The sequence below is a fragment of the Athene noctua genome, chromosome 1, assembly GCF_965140245.1.
Source record: "Athene noctua chromosome 1, bAthNoc1.hap1.1, whole genome shotgun sequence".
Classification (NCBI taxonomy): domain Eukaryota; kingdom Metazoa; phylum Chordata; class Aves; order Strigiformes; family Strigidae; genus Athene; species Athene noctua.
Genome location: NC_134037.1, coordinates 264,105,624 through 264,126,427, shown reverse-complemented (window position 1 = coordinate 264,126,427; position 20,804 = coordinate 264,105,624). Strand labels below are relative to the sequence as shown.

The following is a 20,804-nucleotide window of genomic DNA, read 5'->3' as shown; positions in this document are numbered from 1 at the left end:
TCCGGGGACCACCCTCCCCGTTTCTTCCTTCCTCTCTCACCAAAGGCCCTGCCCCATCCCGCCGTCAGCTGGAGCTCGGCCGACACCGGGGTCCGGCTTCTTCCTCTCCCGCGGCGGCCACGGGCGATGCTTCTCCGCCGTGCCCGGGTTGTAGCAGGCCCGGAGAGCTGTGGTGCCGAGCTGCGGGCGAGCGGCCGTTATTGCAACACGTCCCCCTCGGCGTGCCGGGCGCGTAACGCCCGGTTTTTCGGCAAGTTCCCGATCAGCCGAGGCGGCGTTTGAGGAAGTCGTCAGGCGGGCAGAGACCCCTCGGCAAAGCTCTGCCGTGCCACCTCGCCCCGTCCGCCTCCCGCCGCTGAGCCAAGGTACGGTGCTTTAACGGGCTCCCCTCAATTAGCGAACCCGAGGGCCTGGGGAAGGGGAACGCCGGGGTCTGCCCGCTCTGCCTGCCAGGTTGCCGGCGCTTGGCAGAGGAATCGGGATGGGAATTTGAGCCGACAACCCAACGGGAGCCTGTGGCTGGTTTCCTTCGTTTCACTGCGGTCCCCTCGAGGGGACAGTCAGGGAGGAGCCGTGGGGTGGCCGCGGTTGGGCTACCGGTTGGCCGGGGACGGTGCCGCCGCGAGCCCGGCTGTCACACAGGCTCTGCCGCTGACGCACCCTCTGGCCCTGGTCAAACCACTTGACTCCCTGGCACTTCGTTGGGGGTTAAGGGGGATTTAGCTGGGTGCCACAGGAGCAGGGGGCTACGTGCGGTCACCTCCGCGGTGGTCACGGCTTTACCGGAGGCGGGGAAGGCAGCGTGCTCCCCTGAAACCCCCGCTCAGAGCCCACCACCCTTCTCCTCACCCACCCCGCTCGTTAACCTAACGAACCCAGCCCTCACTACTGCCCTGCACGCTCCTGCGGCCCCGGCGCTGTTTCCCCTCCAGTTTGTAGGATGGGAAACGGGCGGCACGTTTCACCCTCCTGCTTCATCCTCTCGGTTTGCTGCGATCCCTGCTGGGGGGGGGGTGCGATTTGCACCCCCCCCCCCTGCTCCTGCCTCCCCCTTGTCACGCCGCTCTTACAGCCTTTAAATCTCTTACAAAACAGCCTCGGCCGAGTTGCCTAATCCCGGGGAGGAATGCGGTGGGTAAGCACGGCTCTCCAGGTTGATTTTATCACAGGAATTTCTTCGTCTCTGGGTTTTTTTGGTTTTTGTTTTTTTGTTTTTTTGACAGAAGTTAAATGATTAATAACTGGAGGAGGGAACCCAGCAAGCTCCTAAGGAATGATTGACTGGGTGGGGGCAAAGGGCACATCGGCGTCCCGGCGGGTCGCCCCGGGCCTGTGCGCGGTGCCGGGACGGTGCCGGCGGCAAGCGGAGGTGAGCACCTGGCAAGCGCAGCTCCCCCCTCGCAGCCTCTCATCCCTAGGGTGGGAGGGGGGGCTCTTAAATATGCACCCACCCCCCCAGCACCCCAAAGTCCCAGCTGATGGGGTCTGTCCCACCGCGGCTTGGGTGGCCCCGGCACAGAGCTGGAGCTGCTGTTGTCACCCGTGGCAGTGACGCGGTGACGGTTCCTGCTGGGATGGGGACGCACATGGGACACCCCCCCCCCGCCCCGCTGTAGTTGCCACCGCGGGTCCCTCTGCTCCTCCGTGGAGTTTTGCTTCCACAAGAAGCACGTTGCAGGCAGTGCCAGGCGTCCTGTGACAGCGATGTCACCCAGTGATGTCTCTTGGCTATTTTTGATATTAAATAGTGTTCTGGTTTGGTAGGTTTTTTTTTTTTAGTTGTGGAGGTGTGAGAGGAAAAGGGCTGGTCTGCCTGGGTGCGCCCCCCCCCCAGGGTTTATGCTGCTTCAGGGATTTTTTTGTGCCGCTGGTTGGGTTTACTGGGACCAGTGGGAGGGCCCTGCTGGTTTCTCTGGTGGGTCTGGCAAGGAGCTGCGGGGTGCAGCCAGCCTGGGGGCCCCATTTCTCCCTCCTTGGCAGGAGACAGACGCATGACTTGTGCAGCTGGAAGCAAAACCCAACTGTGCCGGGAGGTGCCAAGGAAGGGGCACCACGGCCAGACCCCCACGGCAAAGCCAGTGTGTGGGGGTCCTGGGGGGAGACCCCGCTGCCACGGGGCTCTGCTGCGTCCCGTTAGTGCTGGGGGGAGGATGAGCTTCACCCTGCCTGGTCAGGAGCGGTGTCCCCCAGGGCTGGGTGCTGGGGCCGCTCCTGGTTAACATCGTTATTGGTGATCTGGACGAGGGGATCGAGGGCACCCTCGGTCAGTTTGCAGGTGACACCCGGTTGGGTGGGAGTGTTGGTCTGCTCGAGGGTGGGGAGGCTGCAGAGAGACCCGGCCAGGCTGGAGCCATGGGCTGAGCCCAACTGGGGGAGTTTCACTGAGGGCAAATGCCGGGGGCTGCCCTTGGGCCACAACAGCCCCCAGCAGGGCTACAGGCCCTGGGGAGGAGTGGCTGGAGAGCTGCCGGTCAGAGAGGGGCTGGGGGGGTGAGAATGAGCCAGAGTGTGCCCAGGGGGCCAAGGAGGGCAACGGCATCCTGGCTTGTGTCAGCACTGGCGTGGCCAGCAGGGCCAGGGAAGGGATCTGAGCCCTGGGCTCGGCACTGGGGAGGCCGCCCCTCGATTCCTGGGTTCAGTTTTGGGCCCCTCACCCCAAAAAGGCCATTGAATGACTCGAGCGTGGCCAGAGAAGGGCAACGGAGCTGGGGCAGGGTCTGGAGCACAGGTCTGCTGGGGAGCGGCTGGGGGAACTGGGGGGGTTCAGTCTGGAGCAGAGGAGGCTGAGGGGAGACCTCCTGGCCCTCTGCAACTCCCTGCCAGGAGGGGGCAGAGAGGGGGGATGAGTCTCTGGAGCCAAGGCCCCAGCGCCAGGCCCCGAGGGAATGGCCTCAAGCTGCCCAGGGCAGGGTCAGGCTGGCTCTGAGGAAGGATTTCTGTGCAGAAGGGGCTGTTGGGCGTTGGAATGGGCTGCCCAGGGCAGGGGGGAGTCCCCGGGATCCCTGGGGGGGTTGAAGAGTCGGGCTGAGCCCGCGCTGAGGGATCTGGGGGAGTTGGGAAGGGTCAGGGGGAGGGTCATGGTGGGGCTGGAGGAGCTGCAGGGGCTTTTCCAACCTCCATGACTCTGGGGTTCTGCCATGTACTTTGCCTGCGTTAGGCAGGAGCGGTGGCTGCTCCACCATTGCTGCTGCTGAAGCCACAAGTGTCAGCCAGAGGCCTCGGAGGTGCCTGAGTCAGAGAAAATGTGACTCTGACGGGTGGATTTCGTGACCAGCCTATTTACAGCCCAGGAAATCCTTCGACTCCTGCTTAGCAGGTCTAAAAAAGCCTCTGGCAAACCCAAAATAAGATGTGCGCCGAGGTCACCGGCAGTGCCACGGGGAGCGCGGGTTTGTGCCTCCTGCCTGGCACCGACACGATCTCCAGGTGCCCCACGGGTGCTCTGCCAGGAGGGCGCACCCCAGGGTGCTGTGCCGCAGCGATGCACCCGGGACCGGGGACGGTGTCTGCAGGCAGGGAGCAGGATCCGGCCCCAAGCCCAAAGCCCTGAGCTGGGTCTGAGGCCGGATTTCAGCCGCGCCGAGGGGCCGGTGGGCTCCAGCTCGTTCTTGGGAGACGCCGGTTTGGGAGCTGTGGGTTTGGTGGGGACAACCCGGGAGAGGGCACGGGGCCTCCGCTCGTTCCCCAACAAGCGGCTTCGTGCCCGGCGGGCGATAACGCGCGGAGGGGAGAGGTTGTGTTTATCCAGATCTGGGGTGATTTTCCCCAAATCAATCCCCCCCCCCCAGCAGCTTTTCGAGCTCCTTTGACACACAAACATCAGGGGTTGGTGCTTTTCCAAACACGCCCGTTAGATCCTGATTGGTTAGTGATTAACATACAATTAAAATAGGCCTTCCCGAATGCTTCTGCCCTGCTGTGCTCAGGGGAAGGGGCTCAACCTGGGCTTTTTGGCCGGGGGGGGCTGGTTTTTAGCATTCTAATGAGGGTCGTTCACTCTCAGGCCACTCAAAAGCTCATTGCCAAGTTAATTAATCAATGAGTCCCTTGGCCAGGCTGTCAGATAACTCCCCCTCAGCACAACCGCAGGCGTTCTCTTGATGTTCCAGGGTGTTCTCCCTCTTTTCTAGGGTTTGGGCATCAAATTCTTGATGAATTTCTTGGTGCTACTCAAGGTCATCTTGACCCCGCTTCGACATCTCACTCGATCGAGCTTCCAAAATTCATTAATAGTCCCCATGGTGGGGTAACTATGGCTACGGGTGCAACTAATAACCGTGGCCGCTGGTAGATGGGGAATGTTCTAGATCACCCATCGCCACGTGAAGCTGTTGGCGAGATGCCGCCTCCCGCACCCGTGTCCGTCTGGCCGTGTCGTCCCGTGGGAGATGGGGGGGTGACCGGGCTGGGGTAGCGATAACATCGACTTTTAATTACCTAAACGGGGACCGTCCGGTGTGCCTGGAGCCCGCTCGGGTCGGGGGGTCCCGACGTCCAGGGGCCTGATCCTTGGGGGGCACGAGGTGTTCGGAGGCGAGGCCCCCCCTCCCAAAACCACGCTGGGAAATATGAATTTGGGGGCTCCCGGCGGCGCGTGGCCTGACCGCTGTTGTCTCCATCCCCAGGTCCTGACGCCGCGCTGAGCCTCGCCGGGCAGCAGGAGATGCACTGAGCGTGTGGGGTCTCTGCTGGGCCCCCCCCCACCCCCACCATGGAGGAGGGGGGGTCTTTACCCGTGGCTACTTGGCTGGCCGCCCTCCACCTCGACCAGTACGTGGAGAGCTTCCAGCAGAGCGACCTGCGGACGGTGTGGGACTGTCGGGGGCTGACGGACGAGGCTCTGACCCACCTCGGCGTGGTGCTGCCCGGCCACCGCCGCCGCATCCTCTTGGGACTCCAAAAAGCCTTCGCCGAAGCCACCCCCCCCTCCGGCATCCCCCAGCCCCCCCCCAGGAAACCAGTGCCCATGAAACGCCACATTTTTCGCCTCAGCACCGCCACGGTGCCGGAGCAACCCCCCCGGTGCCCCGAGGTGTCTGGGGGGTCCCCGCTTCTCGAGCCGGAGAGTGGGGGGGTGAGCTCCGCCCAGCTGCCCCCACCCATCCCACCCAGGGTGGGCTGCCGCCCCCCCCTCAAATTCTCCCCATCGCTTACGGGTGGCAGCCCCGAGCTCCCCGCCGCACCCCGCAGCCGCCCCCCCGCCCCGGCCCCCCCCTCGCCGCCAGCCCTCACTGAGAAGCCACCGGGTGAAAGTGGGGAGAGACCCCCCCTGCCCCCGCTGCCGGCCAAGCGTCACCAGCTGGAAGCCAAGTCCCTGCAGGCCCCCCCGGCCCCCCAGCGCCCGCCGGTGCTGCCCCCCAGGGCCGTGTCCCAGAGGAGGTGAGGGGGCTGTGGGGAGGGGGGGGCGGCTGAGTCTGGGGGTGCCCCGAGGCCGGGGGGTGTCCCGGGGGGGGGGGGGTGTCTGTGATGTGAGTGGGACTCTTGGGTGGGTGTATGTGGTGATGGTGTGGGGTGCCCCTGGGGGTACCCCCCCCCCCCCAATCCCAGAGTATCCCCTTGGGGTACACCCCCCCCAGCACATCTCCTGGGTGTACCCTCATCCCCCCACCCCCCAATACATCTCCTGGGGGTCCCAGGCGGGCTGGGGGGGGTGGGGGGTGGCATCACCGTGGCTGCTCTTGTGCAGGACAGAGGGTGCCCTCTAGTGTCACCCTGTCCGGGAGCGGGGGGCTCTCACCCCCAGGGACGCCCCAGCTTTGTCTCCACCCCCTTTCGAGCTGGGGGGGGGACATGAGGGGGTGCAGGGCCTGTGTGGGGTCAGCGCCAGGGTCCGGGCTTGATGCGTCTCTCGGGGGGGGGAGGTGGGGGGTGATATATTAGCTGGGCGCAACCCCCCAGTGACCCCAGCCTGGTTTGGGCTGGGCTGCTGCTGCCCCCCCCGCACCCCCCCCAGGTTGTTGCACCGGCAGTGCGGGCAGCGCTGAGGCCTGAGGAACTCGTCACACCCGGTGGGGGCAGGCAGCAGAAACCGCAGCGTGCTGGGGGGGGCTGGGGGGGTCTGTGTGTGGCCGGATGACACGAGAGCAGAGAACAGGCTGGGGGGGGGGGGACGAGAGCAGCGCTCACAGCCCCCCCTCACCGTGTCCACCCCCTCGCCGAGCCGCAGCTCCTCCCTGAGCTGCTTTTGCTGCAGCTGCTAGGCTGTGACCCCCCCCGCCCCCCCCGCACTGTGCCACAGCCCCAAAATCCTGCCGGGGGGGTGAGAGAGGGGTGCTGGTACTATGAGGGGGGGGCACACAGGAGCCCCCCACCCCGGTGTGAGCATCCTCCTGGGGTGGGGGGGTGATGTGGCAGCTGCAGCTGAAATGCTGAGCAAGGCTGTGCCCCCCCCCCCCCGGCCCCCCCCGCCCCCCCCCCAGCTGCTGCACCCTGCTCCCCACCGGGACGCAGACCCCAATTTTTTTTTTGGGGGGGTGTGTGGTGGTGTTTGCTGCATCTCTGCCACCCTGGATTGACGGCGCTGCATGGGACCCCCCCACCCTGTGCGGTCAGGATAGGAATGGGGGGGGGGGGGTGTCGTTCCCCAACCCCCCCGCTCCCCCCAGATGAAGCCGCTCTGGGTCCCGGCCTGGCCGGGAGGACGCTGGTGGCCATCGAGGCCACTGGCCACCGATTTGGCCAACTCAGGAAGTTTTGCTGCCGGCGGAGCGCGGCGCAGGAAGTGCCGGGGGGGTGACGAGCTCCGCTCCCCCCGCGCCACCGCCGGCATCACCGGCCGGCCTCTCCGGACGTTCCCCCCCCCCCAACTCCCAGCCCCGCCACCGGATCTGGAGCCTGGTTTGGGGGGTGTCCCCCCCCTCCCCACCGCCTGCCCAGGTAGGGGGTCACGGCGCTGGGGACAGGGCGGCACTTGGGGGGGGTTGGCGGGGGGGGGCCGGTAAATAAGTGCGAGGTGCGAGTGTCGCCTCCTTCGGCTTGATGGGGTGTTTTGGGGGGTGGGGTGGGAAAGGGGGGGTTCACAGCGCAACCCAGGCCCCCCCCGCCCCCCCACATCTCAAACCCGGGAAGGGAACCGGGCTGTGATCGCGGAGGGGGGCCGGGACCCCTGTGTTTGACCCCCCCGGGGGGGGGGGCACCCTGAGAGGGTGTGGGTGTCAGAACACCGTGTTTTGGGGGGGGAGTGTCCCCTTTGCCCCGCTCGGCGAGCGCTGGGGCTCAGCGCCGGTGTGACCCGGGGGGGGGCACAGTGATGGCCACCGGCTGGGGGGGGGGGGCAGGGCCAGGGTCAAGGTGCAGCCCCGGAATGATGGGGGGGGGGGGGGCAAGAGCGCCGTGATGGGCGTGTGTGTGTGTGTGTGTGTGTGTGTGTGTGTGCGCGCACACACCTGGGAGCGGTGGGTAAAGAGAGATGGTCGGGGGGGCTGCGGGGGGCTGCGGGGGGCTGCGGGGGGCGATAGGGCAGGACATGGATGAGTTGGCACCTGATGCCTGTGGCGGGTGGGTACAGCAGGGTACGGCCGCGGCGCGGGGTGCGAGCAGAGGCACCGCGTGGCCTTGGCGCTGGTGCCCGTGCGGGTGCTGGTGCGGGTGCCAGCGCCGGTGCAGGTGTCGGTGTGGGTGCCAGCGCGGATGGGGGTGCTGGTGGCAGTGAGGGTGTGGGTGCAGGTACCAGTGCCAGTGAGGGTGCTGCTGATGGTGCCAGTGTCGGTGCTGATGTGGGTGCCGGTGCCTGTGAGGGTGTTGGTGCTGGTGCTGGTGTGAGTGCGGGTGCCAGTGTGGGGTGGGCGCTGGTGATGGTGCCAGTGTTGGTGCTGGTGCCAGTGAGGGTGCCGGTGCAGGTGCACATGTGGGTGCCAGTACTGGTGAGGGTGTAGGCGCTGGTGCAGGGGCGAGTGGGTGCTGATGATGGTGCTGGTCCCGGTGTGGGTGCTGATGATGGTGCTGGTCCCGGTGTGGGTGCCGGTGCGGGTGCCCGGCAGTGGAGGAGGTGCCCGCCGCAGCGGTGTGGGTGCAGACAAGGGGTGCGTTTTGGTGGGCGCAGGCCGGGTCACCCTGCGGTGCCTGTTGGGCTCAGGCTCAGTCACTGGCCCACCGCAGGCCCGGCTGCGTGTGCAGGGCCACCAGCACAGGAGCTGCCGGAGCCACCAGCCCTGCGGCTGCCTGGGCCCCCCCGGGGGTAATGGGGTGCCTGGCCGCGGTGCTGGGCACTGGGGTGCCCGCGGGCTGTGGCCTGGGGACCCCCACGTCCACAGGGCCCCCAAAACATTGTCCCTGCCACGAGGGTTGGGGGACCCTGGGGTGTGGGGGACGCTGCTGGCTGCCCCATCAGGGTGATGCTTGCCCACAACCAGGGTATGCTTGCCCATATCTGGGTGACGCTTGCCCATGTCAGGGTGATGTTGCCCACATCTGGGTGATGTTTGCCCATGTCAGGGTGATGTTGCCCATGTTGGGGGTGACACTTGCCCATGTCAGGGTGATGTTGCCCACATCTGGGTGATGTTGCCCATGTCAGAGTGATGTTGCCCATGTTGGGGGTGACACTTGCCCACGTCTGGGTGATGTTGCCCACGTCTGGATGTTGCTTGCCCGTGTCTGGGTGATGATTGGGGCACAGGGAGCAGCGTCGTGCTGTGGTTTCCTCTGTGCTGTGTTCACCTCTGGGGTCCCACCGCCTTCCCCCCCAGCCCTCTGGAGTCCTGCTGCCCCCCCCCAGCCCTTTGGGGTCCCACCATGTCCCCCCCAGCCCTGGGTCACCCCAGGCATCCCCATGCCAAGGAGCAGGAGGTGACAGGGGCCCCTCAGCCTCGCTGGCTGCAAAGATTTGATGCCCCCTCCACACCCGGGGGATGTTCTGGGGTGCAGAGCAGCGGACCCCCAAACAGTTGGGGGGGGGGGGGGCTGTGTTGAACCTGGGGGGGGGGGGGGGGGTGAGTGCCGTCCAAAAAGACAATGGCAGAAAGCTCTCTCCTCCTGTTTGCCCGAGGCAGGGCACAGCCTGGCGAGCCCCGGGGAGCTGGCGGTGGCCCTGGCAGAGCAGCACCCCCCCAGCCCCCAGCTTTGGGTGGGGGGGGCCCAGCCGAGCCCCAGTTGCTGGGGGGGGGCTGTGGGGGAGGACAGCAGGTAGGGTTGGCACTTCTCATGTTGCCTCAGAGCTGGATGGCATCGTTTGGGCATGGGGGGGGTCGGGGGGGCACCCACACTGCCCCGTGGAGCCGTGGGGGAGACACACCAGGCCTGGGGGTGCTCCAGCAGAGGGGGGTGACCCAGAGAGCTTCGGGGAGGGTGTTCTGGGGAACTGGGGTGTTATCTGAGCGCTGCCTGTCCTGCCAGCCCCTGCCAGCCCGGGGAGGGGGGGCACACAGGCAGGGCAGAGGGGGGGAAAGTTTCTTCCCCAACCCTCCTGAGATGTCCCCAGCGAGGAGACAGAGGTTGTCCTTGGCCATCGCGCCGTGGTGGCACGAAACGAGACCCCAGGGCCCCCCCAGTCTTGAAGGGGGAAGAGGGGAGGGAAACGCCATTTTGGGTGGTCCCAGAGCTGGGGGGGGCTCTGTGGCTTGTGCCCTGGGTGCCACCCCCCCTCCCCAGCAAACCCCTGCTTGGTGTTTCTGAGGGCAACGCTGCTGCCCTGGGCTGCGTCCAGCTCCCTGCCTGCACTCCCTGCCCGCACTCCCTGCCTGCACTCACTGCCCGCACTCCCTGCCTGTTCTCCCTGCCCGCACTGCCCTGCCTGCACTCTCTGCCCGCACTCCCTGCCTGCACTCCCTGCCTGTTCTCCCTGCCCGCACTGCCCTGCCTGCACTCTCTGCCCGCACTCCCTGCCTGCACTCCCTGCCTGTTCTCCCTGCCCGCACTGCCCTGCCTGCACTCTCTGCCCGCACTCCCTGCCCGCACTCCCTGCCCGCACTCCCTGCCTGTTCTCCCTGCCTGCACTCTCTGCCCGCACTCCCTGCCCGCACTCCCTGCCCGCACTCCCTAATGTATGGATGGTTGTGGCTGGTTCCCATGGAAATGGCTCTGAGAAACCAGGTCAGCCTGACCCAGCCGAGGGCCAGCGCTTGCCACCCTGCAAGTTGCCTCTTCCGCAGCTCGCTGAAAGCTCACGGGCACTGGCCACGGGGCTGGGGGTCACCAGAGACCCGGGTTGGCCGCCCCCAGGGACAGCTGGTGGCCATACGGGCCTTCCTCCACGATGCCATTAGCCATGCTGGGGTTTGGGGGGTCCAGCTGCTCTGGCTCGGGGCTGCGGCTAGGGGGGGGCTTTGGGATGGGGATGGTGGCTCGCCCACCAGGCCGTGGGGCTACGAGGGGCTCTGGCTGGGAGCTGCCTGCTCTCTGCCTGCCTGTTCAATCAGGCACTTCATATTTTTTTAAAGAAGCTTCCTCTTAACTTCCTGCCCTTAAAACCCCCGTAACCCCAGCGGTTTCTAGTTATGGCGATTCTCGGGGAAGTGGGAATCAAACGGAGAAAAAGAGACAGAAACAGCCGAGCTGGGGAGTCCTGGGGGGTCCCTCTCCCCCTCCACGCAGACAAAGTTTTAGGGTTGGGGACACAGCGAGCTGCTCCCTGCCCCAGGAGAAGCCCTAAAACTCCCATTTCCCGGGGGTTTCTGGCGGCCGCGGCTCTCCTGTGCCCGCCCCATCGTGGGGGAGAAAAGGGAGCACCCCCGGGACCCCCGTCCCACTCGGGGGACCCCACGGCCCCCCACAAACAAACCTGCCGTTGTTGTTTAGACTGGAGGAGGGGAAAAAAAAAAAAACCTGATCCGGGACGTGGGTTTCGAGGCAGCCAGCGGGTTCTGGTGTCCTTGAGAGGCAGATAAGGAACCTGAGCCGTGGCGGCCGCGACGGCGACTTGAGCTTGGGTGGCAGCAAATATTTTCAGGGTAGAAAATATTTTTAATATTAATGTCGTTCCCGGTGCGGCTTGAGTAAAAAGGCTTTGCTGGGGGATGCTGTTAGGAATTGGGCTGTGGGCTGGGGTTTGGGGGTTTGATGCCTTTTGAGGGGTGTCAGGCTGGTTGTGCTGGGGGTCCTCTTGCACCCCGGGCCCCCCGCTCCGATGGCTGTGGGGTTCGGGAGACAGGGGAGGGCCGGGCTAAGGCAGCGCTCGCTCCTCTCTCCCGCAGCATCCCTGCCAGAGAGGAGGGCCCCGTCCCCCCCGCAGCACCCGGTGTCCCCCCGTCCCTCCTTCCCCGCACAAAGCCGCCGGCCCCGGAGCCGCCAGCCAAGGCCGACCTCCCCTTCGTGCCAGAGTTCGGTGAGTATGAGGGGGGGGGCCGTGCCTGAGCCCCTCAAATCTTCCCCCTGTCCCCCTCCGTCAGCACCCATCGCATGGGTGCTGTGCCTTCCTCCCCCATCGGTTTGTCCGTCTGTCCTGCCCACCTTTACCCGGGTCCCTCCCACCTTCATCCCCTTCTTTGCCTTCTAGGCCGGGGATTTTTTTTCCGGGGGGGGGAACATCTGAGCTGGGGATTTGGGTACACCCCTTTCTCCTGGAGTGGAGGAGCAAAGGGTGGGCACCCAATTCCCAGAGGAATCAGGGTGGCTGGAGGGCGCGGGGGGAGCGCGGCAGGAGCAGGACGCAGCCACCGGCCCCGGCGCTGGGACCCCCGACCCTCTGCACCCACCAGCCCCCTCCTCCTCGGGGGGGTCACTGGGGCTCAAGGGGTGCAGTTCCAGTCCAGGGTCACTCCCTGCTTGGGGGCTGCTGCTGCTAACAGCTTTAATTTCATAAAGCTCCTTGATTTAAAGGCTCGAATCCAGCCTGAATAGTTCTGCTGAAAGGAAGAGGAAGGGCAGGGCTCTGCTGGGCACTGGGTGCCCACCCGGGTCTAGCCTGGCCAGCAGCCCCGCTGGATGTGGCACTGGTTTAACTGGGAGCTGGAGTGTGTTTGAAAAGCTCGGAGAAGCCGTGGGCAGCGAGGTTGTCTTTCTGTTTGGGGGTGCAGGGAGGGATGGTGCCCCCTGCCCCAATGTCTCGGCTACTCCCAACGAGCGCTGGGGGCTGCAAAATTTGCCCTTCCCGGCTCTTCTCCAACCCCTCGATAAAAGCCCTCTTGTGGGGTGTGTGCCAAGGGCAGAGCAAGGGGTGGGGACAGGCGGGGAGAGGGGTGGCAGGGGCTCACGGGACCCTTCACCCCACTTTTTTCCTGGCATTTTCCCTCTGTTTTTGCAGATGACTCGGACTACGAAGACTCGGTCTGGCAGGAGGAATTAGCCAAACCCGCGGGGGAGATGGCGGACAAGGTTGGTCTCACCGCCGTGGGGTGACGTCCCCGAGGCAGCGGCCGCTTTGGGGGATACGGGTTAGGGTTGGGGGGAGCATCTCTGCAGTTTCCCTCGGGGGAGCAGCAGCAGGTCCCTGCACCCTCCCCACAACCTCGCAGAGTGCGTGCTGGTGCGGAGCTGCAGCATCGCCGCCTGAATTTCATCCCCGTGTGGGGGATTTAGAGCCCCCCTGCGCTCTCCAGGTGGGATTTGGGTGCGTCTGCCTCGATTTGAGGAGTTGTGGCAGCCCAAGAGACCCCCTCAGCACCTGGAGCCCTCTCCCCAAAACCCACCTTCGCCTGGGAAAGGGCTGATGGTGCCGTGGCTGCCCCCCACACCCAGCGCTGCCCCCCCAACCCCAGGGGCTGTGTTGTGGGGTAGGGGCTGGCGGATAAACAGCCGTGGCAGTTTTCTGGCAGAGGTTCCCCCCTGCCTGGTTCTGCCTGGCCACCCTTCACCCCCAGCCTCGTCTGTGTGCCCACCGATGGCCGACGAGGGGGAAATGCAGGATTTCTCAGCCAGCACAGACACTTTTGGTTGCTAAAAATAACCCACCCGGAGCTCAGCTCCTCCCTACAGCCACGTTTCCGTCCTGCTGTGGGCAGGAACATGCCCCTTCCCCACGGCCAGCAGTGGCCGGGCACCTCCCGGCACCGTGGGCATGTGCAGGGCCGGGAAAAAACGTGCGGGTGGTACACTTGGCATCTGGAGCCCCTTTTTCTCCATCGATCCACTGCCTGTCCCTCATGGTGCAGGCAGGTGGGGAGGGGGGTCAGCGAGGGGGGTCCAGCTGCCAGCTTTGGGCAGCGGGTAGGGCGCAGGGCTGCCCGTGTCTCAGTCACGTCTGCGCTCGCAGGAGGATGCTGAGCCCGGGACGGGGGGGCCGCGGGCACTGCGTTTCAACAGCCTCTTCAGCGAGGACGAGCTCATCGAGGATGACTATGATGGTCCCCCCGCCAGGTAGGAGCTTGTCTGTGTGTGTGTGTGTGTGCGCGGGTTCTGTACAAGCGTGTGTGTGGCTGGGGGTGCTTGTGCGTGGTGGTGGGGGTGTGCGAGCACAATTTCTTGTGTCTCACGGCTTCACGGGACGCGTGTGTGCATGCACCAGCGGAAAGCTGGTTGTGTCAGAAATCCTGGCTTGTGTCAGCACTGGCGTGGCCAGCAGGGCCAGGGAAGGGATCTGAGCCCTGGGCTCGGCACTGGGGAGGCCGCCCCTCGATTCCTGGGTTCAGTTTTGGGCCCCTCACCCCAAAAAGGCCATTGAATGACTCGAGCGTGGCCAGAGAAGGGCAACGGAGCTGGGGCAGGGTCTGGAGCACAGGTCTGCTGGGGAGCGGCTGGGGGAACTGGGGGGGTTCAGTCTGGAGAAGAGGAGGCTGAGGGGAGACCTCCTGGCCCTCTGCAACTCCCTGCCAGGAGGGGGCAGAGAGGGGGGATGAGTCTCTGGAGCCAAGGCCCCAGCGCCAGGCCCCGAGGGAATGGCCTCAAGCTGCCCAGGGCAGGGTCAGGCTGGCTCTGAGGAAGGATTTCTGTGCAGAAGGGGCTGTTGGGCGTTGGAATGGGCTGCCCAGGGCAGGGGGGAGTCCCCGGGATCCCTGGGGGGGTTGAAGAGTCGGGCTGAGCCAGCGCTGAGGGATCTGGGGGAGTTGGGAACGGTCAGGGGGAGGGTCATGGTTGGGCTGGAGGAGCTGCAGGGGCTTTTCCTACCGCGATGACTCTGGGATTCTGTGAAAGCACCTCTCTGGGGTTGGGGTGGTGGCCCTGGGGTGTCCCCATCCCCCTTTCCCAGGGCTGGGGACACGCTGGGACACCGCCTCCACCCCCCCAAAGTGACAGCCGCCAGGGCTTGTGCGTGGTGCAAGCTGCTGGCACTTGCATTGCCTGCGCCTCAGGGAAGGGCACGGGGAGGCTGAAGCAGGGAGGGGGGGGGGGGGGGGGGCCGTGCCAGCCCGGTTGTCCCCCCCCTGCCCCCATCCCCCCCTTCTTTGGGAACTGCCAGCTCTTAACCCCCTCCCTCGGCATCTTGTCCCCAGCGGTGGCAGCAGCTGGAGTGACCCGGGCAGCAGCCCCGGCACGCTTGGCGAGGGCATGGAGGGCGCCGCTGCCCCCCTCTCGCCCACCATCAAAGCGGGGTGGCTGGACAAGAACCCACCGCAGGGGTGAGTGACATGCTGGGGGGGCCATGGACACCCATATCCCCCCATCCCCTGTCCCTTGGGGAGGGGAGATGCTCCTCCCCCACTTTCCCACCTGTAATTCCTGCTCTGGGGTGTAGTTTTGCTGTGGTGACAAGACATCCCAAGGGGTTCCTTCAGCTCCTCCCTACCCCTCCATTTAGGTTAAAAACGTCCGGTTTTGGGGAAAGAGCCTTCCTCAGAGCGGGGGCCACCAACGGGTGCACTGAGGCAGCTGCAGAGGAGGAGGAGGAGGAGGAAAGGCTGCAGCTCCAACTTCCCCCTGGCCCTGTGCCATGGGTCGGGCTCGCTGGGAAATGAGCTGCCTCCGCTCTGGGGAAGCCCCTCAGTAACCCTGACCCCAGAAAGCAGCTGTGGAGGAGAAGTGGGGTGTTTGGGCTGGCTTCTGACCAGCATGGCCACCAGCCCGGCTCCTCCGCTGGGCACGTGGGTTTGGTGGTCGCCGTGTTTGCCACAGGAGGGGATGTGGCTGGCAGTGCCTGCGGGGTGCTGGCCCCAAGCCCGGCGTTTCGCAGCGTCAGCGGCTCGTGATGGAGTGCCCGGGTGCAGGAGTGAAACTCCGGGGGCTGGTGGGTGCGGGTCCGTCTGCTCGAGGGCAGGTGAGCTCAGTGAGCCCAGCGAGTGTCCAGGGAGCCCAGGGATGGCACAGCGAGCCCAGGGAGCCCAACAAGCACAATGAGCCTAGGGAGCCCAGTGAGCCCGGCAAGCCCAGGGAGCCCAGGGGCTGGCAATGTTTGTGCTGTGCAGAGTGCCTGGTTGCAGAGCGCTCGGTTGGAGATGTAAAACTCTGGGGCTGCAGGGCGTGTGTCCGTGAGCTTGAGGGCAAGTGATCCCAAGGAGCCCAGCCAGTGCACAGCGAGCCCAATGAGCGCAGGGAGCCCAATGAGTGCATAGTGAGCCCAGAGAGCTCAGGGACCCCAGCGAGCCCAGCAAGTGCACAGGGAGCCCAGGGAGCAAGAGCCCAGGGAGCCCAGCAAGCCCACTGGCAATGTTTGCTGATGCAGAGTGCCTGGTTGCAGAAGTAAAACTCCAGGGCTGTTGGGTGTGTGTCTGTGTGCTTGAGGGCAAGTGAGCCCAGCGAGTCCAGGGAGCTCATCAAGGCCACGGAGCACAGCAAGCACAATGAGCACAACGAGCCCAGCGAGCCCAGCGAGTGCACAGGGAGCCCAGGGAGCCCAACCACTGGCAACGTTTGTGCTGGTGCAGAGTGCCCAGTTGCAGAAGTAAAACTCCGGGGGGTGCTGGGTGTGTGTCTGTGTGCTTGAGGGCAAGTGAGCCCAGTGAGTCCAGGTGGCCCAGCAAGCCTGGGGAGCACAGAGAGCCCAGGGAGCCCAGCAAGCGCACAGTGAGCCCTGGGAGCGCAACAACGAGCCCAGGGAGCCCAGTGTGCCCAGGGAACCCAGCAAGCCCCGGGAGCCCAGCAAACACACAGCAATCCCAGTGAGCCCAGTGTGCCCAGTGAGCCCAGCGAGCCCAGGGAGCACGCTTTGCCCCCATCCTGGCAGGGAACCCCCTCAAATCGCTCCCACACCGGTTGGGAGGGAAAAATCAAGCAGGAGAGGGGAAGGATACTTGGGGGCTATTTAATTTGGGCTACAAGGAAGCCCTGAGGGTGCAGTCCTGCTGAGGAGGAGGAGGAGGAGGAGGAGGGGGAAGCTCTGGCTGCTTGCAGCCTGGCTGCTGGGGAAGTGAGAGCAGCTGGAAGGTCCCTGGGAAGCTGCTCCGGCAGCTGCTTGCGGGGGGAGCAGGAGCCAGGGGAAGGCAACGGGAGGAAAAATCCAACCCCCCGACCCCTGAGCCGCTAAAAGCAGCGGGAGGTCAGAGTGGGGCTGGTGAGGGGGGGTGGGGGTCTCTGCACCCCACGGCACAGGGACAAGCTCCTGATGGGGAGCAGGAGAGCCCGCGGCGGGGCTGAGCACGTTCGGTCCCCGGTTACGTAAAGGCCGAGCGCCGGGGTCACGTGTGGCGATGGCGAAACCCGTCCTGAGCAAACAAGAAGCCCTTAAGCAATGGGGCTGGTGCAGCAGCATCTGGGGGGGGGGTGAACACCCTGGGGTGCAGTACTTGGGCTTACTGGAGGCATGCGGGGGGGCTGGCTTGGCTGCTCCTGCAGCCCTGACGCCAGGGTGAGGGGCTGCAGGGTTTAGTGCCTTGCCCTGGGCTGCGTGCTGTGCTGGGGGGGGGATAAAGGTGTCTGCTCCATCTTTGGGGTTCCCCCCTTCTCCCTTTCATCCCCATCCCTCTGCCCTGCAAGAGGCCAGGGTGCCACCAGCCGCACCTGGCACATGTGTCCCCTGGGTTGAACCCTCCCCAGCTTGTAGGTCATGAGTAATAATTACAAATAGGGATTTGGGGGGGGGGGGGGCGGGATTTTAGGGGTAACCCCCTTTCTCAACTCCGTGTTTTAATTGGTGCCCCGAGGAGAGCGTGAGGTCCCCATCGGTGACACGACCCGCGGTGGGATCGATGGTGGGGTGGCCTCAGGCTTTTGGCAACTGGGGCATGAAGGCACAAGCAGAGTCACCCCAAGTTCAAGGGCAGCACAGCGGGGCTGGGGCTGGCTGGGGACGAGCGGGGAGGGGTCTGCTCCAGCCTGGGGGGCGGTGGGGGGGGCTGCAGCTGGGTCACCCTGTCCTCGCCAACGGGTGCCCCCGCTCCCTTCCCAGGTCCTACATCTACCAGAAGCGGTGGGTAAAGCTCGACAGCGACTACCTCCGCTACTTCGACAGTGAAAAGGCGAGTGGGGCGAGAAAATCTGGGAGCTGGGAGGGGGGAGAAGGTGGGGGGCACCTGCCCCAAAGGGGCCACGTCCCTCCGGACATCCTGGCCATGAGCCACAGCCGTGCCAAGAGGCAGCATCCCGGGGAGCAGCAGCCGCTGTGGGATGTCGGAGCCTCCCGGATGCTCTCGGGGTGGTCCCCACCCTGTCCCCCCCAAGGCCGTAGTGATGAGCAATGTGTGTCCCCCCCTCCCTGCCCCAGGACACCTACTCCAAGCGCTTCATCCCCGTCTCCTCCATCTCCCGCATCGCCAGCGTCGGGGACCAGAAATTCGAGGTCATCACCAACAACCGCAACTTCGTGTTTCGGGCCGAAAGCGACGGTGAGGGGGGTCCCTGCGCCGGGGCGACCCCGTCTGCTCCCCCCAAGGGATGAGCGGTGCAGGGTCCTGGCCCTGTGCTGATCCTGGCCCCGTGTCCCCCCTTTTCCCCGGCCCCGCAGCGGACCGTAACGAGTGGATACGGACCCTGCAGCAGATCGCGGAGGAGCGGAGGGGCAAGGAGAGGCTGTCGATGGCCGCCGACCCGGCCGACAAGAGCGGCTTCCTGGAGCTGCGGGGGTTTAAGCACAAGTTGTTCGTGGCGGTGGCCGGGGACAAAGTTTTTCTCTACAAGAACGCGGAGGTGGGTGGCTGGGGGGGAGTGGTTGGGGCACCATGGGGGACCCCGATGGTATTTTGAGGGCGTCCCCTTCCCCTCACATCCGCAGCCTGAGCGCTTGGCAGTGAGCTTGGACACCCCCATCCCCACCCCAAAACGGGGACGGCGTGGACCCTGCAGGCTGCAGCCCCCCCTCCCTTCTCTGAGCCTTGGGGTTCCCCAGGAGCATCACGCCCACTGCAGAGGCCCCCCCCCGGGGCTGGAAAGGGCCCTGCAGTGTGCAGGCAGCAGTGCAGGCGGCACCAGCTCCTGCAGGCAGGACATCACCCGTACCCCCCCCAGCTGCCCTCCCTCCCCCTTCCACCCCCCCAGGATTATCGGCTGGGCATCGGCATCACCTACATCGAGATGAACGTGGGGAACGTCAAGGAGGTGGATCGCCGGGGCTTCGACCTCACGACGCCGTACAGGATCTTTAGGTGAGCCGAGGGAGGGGAGGGGGTGCTGGCGGGCTGCCCTCCGCCCCCAAAACCGTCCCGTTCCTCACCCCCCCGGTCTACGGTGGCAGCTTCTCGGCCGACTCGGAGCAGGAGAAGGAGGAGTGGGTGGAAGCCATGCAGCAGTGCATCGCCGAGGCTCTCTCCAACTCGGAGGTGGCCGAGAGGATCTGGGCGGTGGAGTCCAACCGCTTCTGCGCCGACTGCGGCTCCCCCAAGCCTGACTGGGCCTCCATCAACCTCTGCGTCGTCATCTGCAAGAGATGCGCAGGTACCCGGGGTGAGGGGGGGCGAGTTCACAGGGGAACGAGGTGGGGGGGGACCCAAAGCAGGTCCCTGAGGGCTCGTCTCGTTGGCACAGGGGAGCACCGGGGCTTGGGCCCCGGCATCACCAAAGTGCGGAGCCTGAAGATGGACAGGAAGGTGTGGACAGAGGAGCTGATCCAGGTATTGGTACAGATCAGCCCCAAGAGCCCTTTTCTGGGGGAGAGACACCCTGTCTTCCCCCCCCCCCCATAACAGACCTGCTGGCTATGGGCCGCGTGCTGGAGGAGCACACCAGGGTTTTTCCCAGCCCTATCCGAGCCCCTCGGGGTGACGCTGCCATTCGGTTTGTTTGGGGGGGGACACACCCTGCTCCATCCCCGTCCCCGCAGCCTTTGACACGCCGACACCCACCCAGACACGCTGGTGAGTGGAGGAGACGGCTGCAGGGCTGTGGGGCGGCTGTGTGGGGCCAAGGAGCCCCCCCAAAGCAGAGGAATGTATCAGCACAGCCCGATGGCCCCCGGGGTGGAAGAGGAGAAGGGGGGGAGCTGGGATTTGTTACCAGCCCCAACCCCGCCACCATTTCCAGCCCGCCTGGCCTCGCTTTTCCCAGCCATCCCGGTTGGATCCTGCATTCCTGCCTGGCGTCCCACCCGCGCAGCCCCCGCCTCCGGCATCGCCTGCTCCCCGAGCCCCCAAACGCTTCCAGCTGCTCCCCGTCCCCTCCCCAATCTGGGCGAGCTGCCCTAAACCCCGCTGAGCTGGGGGGGAGCTGCTGCCAGCAGCCCCCAACCTGCTCCAGCCCCTCTCCTGACCCCTCTCCGGCACCCTGTGCCACTCCAAAGAGCTTGGGGGGTGCTGGCAGAGCCCCCCCCATGAGCTTGCTGGGGTGATGTGGGGCTCCAGAGACAAGGCTAAACCTCTTAACGGGGGGCTGAGCGTTGCTGGGTGCTGGGCAGCGGGATGGCGAGGGGCCATGAAAAGCCTTGAGGGTTGCTGATTCCCCCCCCCTCCCTCTGCTTCCAGATGTGATTTTCCAGGGCTGGAATAGAGCGGGGCAGCAGGGGGGGTCGGTGGCTGCGGGGGCTGCCAGACGCCGGGGCGTGGGGCAGGAGGAGCCCTGCGTGCCTGCAGTGGGTGGGTGCACCCGTGATCCCCACCACTTCCCCTCCCCATTTCCCTGAGACCCCCCCCCAATTTGGAGACCCCACAACACTCCCCCCAGCCCATGGCCACGCTTCATCCCCCCATCACATCGGCCTCTCCTTGTCCCCGCAGCTCTTCCACCACATCGGCAACGCCGTGGCCAACCGATTTTGGGCGGCCAACGTGCCCCCCAGCGAGGCCATCGCCCCCCCCAGCAGCAGCCAGGAGAGGAGGCGCTTCCTCATCGCCAAATACCGGGAGGGCAAGTACCGCCGCTACCACCCGCTCTTCGGCAACCAGGAGGAGCTCGACAGGGTCAGTGGCCCCCGGGGCTGGGCATCACCTCGGGGGTCCTGCCTGGGTGCTGAGGCTGTTTTGGGGAGCAGCTTGTCTGCCTGAGCAGGCTGGATGGTTTCCCACCCTCCCGTATCCCTGCCTGCATCACCCTGTCCCCACCGCGCGCCCCAAGCAAGGGGACAGGGTGACATCTCCAGGGTGGGGCACAACCACCTTCATTTCCAGGCTGGAAAGCCCAGTCCGAAGCAGGGGACCCCCCCCCTCCCGCTGCCAGACACCCACATGGGTTCGTCTCTGCCTGGCTTGGAAGTGACTGTGGGGGCTGGTGTGGGGTTCAAGGGGGGCTGGGGCTGGGGGGAGCTGCTCGGAGCCCCCCCATGGTGGCGGGGGGCAGAGGTGCCCAGTCAGCACCCCCAGTCCCTGAGCCAAAGCACCCATCCCCGGTCCTGGCTGCGCAACCGGCCCAGGAAACGCTGTCCCGGCTCAGGGAATGTCAGCCTGGCCTCGGGAATGCCCTCCCGGCTCAGGGAACACCGTCCTGGCTCAGGGAATAACATCCCAGCTCAGGGAATGTTATCCTGGTGCAGGAAACTCCATCCCAGCCCAGGGAATGCTGTCCTGGCTCAGGGAACAGCATCCCAGCTCAGGGAATATTAACCTGGCACAGAGAAGCCCAGCCCAGCCCAGGGACCACCATCCTGGCCCAGGGAATGCCATCCTGGTGCAGAAAACTCCATCCCAGCCCCTGGAATG

The 20,804-nt window shown here is 65.7% G+C and overlaps 1 protein-coding gene across 2 annotated transcripts in view; it reads left to right on the top strand.

The window, feature by feature from the left end:
* Positions 1-4,711: 4,711 nt before the first annotated feature.
* Positions 4,712-20,804, top strand: part of ARAP1 (ArfGAP with RhoGAP domain, ankyrin repeat and PH domain 1) — a 32,366-nt gene continuing 16,273 nt past the window's right edge. For both annotated transcript variants that reach the window (XM_074919429.1, XM_074919420.1), the window contains exons 1-12: positions 4,712-5,379; positions 11,130-11,260; positions 12,179-12,249; positions 13,127-13,230; positions 14,304-14,429; positions 17,132-17,201; positions 17,447-17,567; positions 17,687-17,868; positions 18,217-18,323; positions 18,413-18,612; positions 18,703-18,788; positions 19,887-20,069. In XM_074919429.1, coding sequence (XP_074775530.1) covers positions 4,712-5,379; positions 11,130-11,260; positions 12,179-12,249; positions 13,127-13,230; positions 14,304-14,429; positions 17,132-17,201; positions 17,447-17,567; positions 17,687-17,868; positions 18,217-18,323; positions 18,413-18,612; positions 18,703-18,788; positions 19,887-20,069 — 2,049 coding nt within the window. The remainder of the gene's footprint in view (positions 5,380-11,129; positions 11,261-12,178; positions 12,250-13,126; positions 13,231-14,303; positions 14,430-17,131; positions 17,202-17,446; positions 17,568-17,686; positions 17,869-18,216; positions 18,324-18,412; positions 18,613-18,702; positions 18,789-19,886; positions 20,070-20,804) is intronic.